This window comes from Myotis brandtii, unplaced genomic scaffold (assembly GCF_000412655.1).
Source record: "Myotis brandtii unplaced genomic scaffold, ASM41265v1 scaffold187, whole genome shotgun sequence".
NCBI lineage: Eukaryota > Metazoa > Chordata > Mammalia > Chiroptera > Vespertilionidae > Myotis > Myotis brandtii.
In genome coordinates, this window is record NW_005356944.1 from 2,889,666 (window position 1) to 2,892,614 (window position 2,949).

A 2,949-nucleotide genomic window follows, 5' to 3' on the forward strand; every position below is an offset into this window, starting at 1 on the left:
AGGCCCGGAGCCCCCAGAGCCAGGGGTGGGACTCCGGGGAGGACGGGTGGGTGCACTGCCCCGCACAGGACCCCCTCGAGGACGCTAACAAACTTCTCTGCCCCTCCAGTGGCGCCCTACACCATCGTCTACTTCCCTGTTCGAGGTAGGGGCCTGTGGCTGGGGGGAGGGAGGGGGGGGTTGGGGCGGCAGCCTGTGGCCTCTCACCCACCTGCCCCCCCCACCCCCAAACCCCGCTGATCCTTCTTCAGGGGCTACTAGCCCGGGCCTCCTTGTCCGTGTCCCTGAGCTCCCTCATTGAAGAATCCGACCGCCTGTGGCCTGTCCCCTCCCCAGGGAGCAGGCCCCTCCCCGCGGCACTGAGGTTGGGGTCTGCATCTCTGCAGCCCACGACCCATCTCCCCTCCCCAGGGCGCTGCGAGGCCACGCGCATGCTGCTGGCTGACCAGGGCCAGAGCTGGAAGGAGGAGGTGGTAACCAAGGATACCTGGCTGCAGGGCACCCTCAAGGCCTCCTGTGTGAGTGCTGTGCCTGCGGGGTCAGGGGCTGGGCCTTGGGGGTGAAAGTAGGGGGCGGGGCAGGCCAGCGGAGCCCCTCTGACAGAGCTGTGCCACCCCCAGCTGTACGGGCAGCTCCCCAAGTTCCAGGACGGAGACCTGACCCTGTACCAGTCCAATGCCATCCTGCGCCACCTGGGCCGCTCCCTCGGTGAGTCCTGAGGGGCAGGGGGCCCAGTCCCGGCCGGGCGGGGGATACTCCCGCTCTGCGCCCCTGTGGGGTGGAGGAGAGGCAGGCAGGGAGGTCAGATGGCCTGCCCGAGGTCAAGCCCAGGTCGCCTGCAGCCCTTGCCCCATGCCAGGCAGCCTCCCACCGAGTTCTGAGCACCTACCCGGTCAGGACTGCTCCTTCCCTCCGGCCACATCCTCCTCCCTCCTGCCTAGCTGGGGCCCCCAGGCAGCCACATGGCCTGTCTGTAGATCCGCTCTCATGTGTGTCAGCTGACCAGTCATGCTGTGGGCTCTCCTGCACCCCTTCCCTGCTCTCCCTGCCCCCAGGGCTGTACGGGAAGGACCAGCGCGAGGCGGCCCTGGTGGACGTGGTGAACGACGGCGTGGAGGACCTCCGCTGCAAATACGCCACCCTCATCTACACCAACTACGTGAGCACGGGGTGGGCACGGGCGGCAAAGACGGGCCTTCCTGAACTCTCATTCCACCCCACACCCCTCATGTGGCTCTAGCTGAGTCCTCCCTAGGCCGGGGGGCCTGGGCAGGGTGTGGCTCTGTGCTGGGGGCCAGTAACCAGCAATAGCCGAACAGTGCAAGGACAGGAGACATTGAGCCAGGGGTGGTCCGCTGGGCTTCCTGGAGCAGGGGGGCGAGGAGGAGGAGCTACAGCCAGCTCCGGGAAGGGGAGCTGGCACTTTCAGGTACACAGATATGCAGACACAGAGCACATTCAGGGACCCAAGACTAGTTTAACAGAGGCAGGGCGCGCGTGGCTGTGCGTGAGAGGGTGGGAGGAGGTGGAGCTGGAGGGGCAGTAGGCCCAGGGCCGGAAGGTAAACCCCCGGGCTTACACCCGCTCCTGCTGGCAGGAGGGAGCCATGGAGGAGTCTAAGCAGGGTGGTGTCCAAATGTGAGGTCTAGAAGGATCCTCCAGGGCTTCCGTAGGAATCTGCTGAGAGGTCACAGGGAGAGAAGGAAGGAGCCGGCTGCTGCAGTGGACAGCACGCGGCATAGCCTGGGGTGGGAGTCAGCCGCGGAGCATGGGGCTGAGGGTGGTGAGTCACAGATGGGGCCAACAGGAGGGGGCGAGCTGCAGTGTGGGGGTCAGGAGGGTGACCGGTGCCGTGTCTCTGGCAGGAGGCGGGCAAGGAGGACTACGTGAAGGAGCTGCCAGGGCGCCTGAAGCCCTTTGAGACCCTGCTCTCCCAGAACCAGGGGGGCCAGGCCTTCATCGTGGGCAACCAGGTGAGCGACTGCCCTGTCCTGCCCCTCCCATGCCACCCTCACTTACCGATGGGAAAAGGTGCAGGGAGTATGTGAGCCGTTCATTGCGGGACAGACCTAGGGACCGGCTCAGGCCCTGGGCCCCGCCTCCCCTCACCCTCTGGTCTGCTCCCACCTGCTGATCCCCCCCCTGCCCTGCAGATCTCCTTTGCCGACTACAACCTGCTGGACTTGCTGCTGATTCACCAGGTCCTGGCCCCCGGCTGCCTGGACTCCCTCCCCCTGCTCTCGGCCTATGTGTCTCGCCTCAGTGCCCGGCCCAAGCTCAAGGCCTTCCTGGCCTCCCCGGAGCACGTGAACCGCCCCATCAATGGCAATGGGAAACAGTGAGGGCCTGTGGCGCCCTCAGCAGGAGGCAGGGGCTGCCTGCCTGCCTGCCTCCCCTTCCCTGGACCAATAAAATTGCCAAGAGAAAAGTGGTGCCGTGGGCATTGAGTTTCCTGGGGGAAAGGGCTGTGGGATCTTTACTTGTCAGACGCTGGAGGTGGCCTGGCTAGGACACTTGAAATCCTAAAACACCATCAGTGTCTACTGGGAGCTTGTGATGTAGTCTGTTTGCTGAACTCCAGGAAGAGAGAGAAAAAGAAAAAGAAAGAAAAAAAAAAACAGGAAGAGAAATAACAGATCCCTACCCTGGAGGTCCCGGTCCCGAGAGAAAAGGCTCACTTATGTCAGCAGGCTTTCTAGCCCCAGCAGGCAGCTTGCGGGGGGACTTTAGTCCTGGACAGCGGGAGCTGAGGGGTCCCTCCAGGGGACATGTGTGGGCAGCTCAGAGCAGCCCAGGCTGGTTGGTGGGAGGGTTGGTCACTCTTCTGCAGGTGGGGCTCTCCTGGCTTCCTCGGACATTGGGGGCAGAGGAGCAACACGGAGATCAGGTGCCTCCCGCCGCTGCCGCCTCTCACCACCCAGGTTGCCAAAGGACGGAGCCTGAGAAAGA

At 64.4% G+C, this 2,949-nt stretch overlaps 1 protein-coding gene across 1 annotated transcript in view; it reads left to right on the forward strand.

The window, feature by feature from the left end:
• The window catches only part of GSTP1 (glutathione S-transferase pi 1), a 21,910-nt gene extending 19,478 nt beyond the window's left edge, over positions 1–2,432 (forward strand). Inside the window, exons 3-8 of the mRNA XM_014538228.1 lie at positions 3–145; positions 412–518; positions 621–708; positions 1,056–1,159; positions 1,866–1,973; positions 2,154–2,432. Of these exons, the coding sequence (XP_014393714.1) occupies positions 3–145; positions 412–518; positions 621–708; positions 1,056–1,159; positions 1,866–1,973; positions 2,154–2,342 (739 nt within the window). The 3' untranslated portion in view covers positions 2,343–2,432. The remainder of the gene's footprint in view (positions 1–2; positions 146–411; positions 519–620; positions 709–1,055; positions 1,160–1,865; positions 1,974–2,153) is intronic.
• The last annotated feature ends 517 nt before the right edge of the window (positions 2,433–2,949 follow it).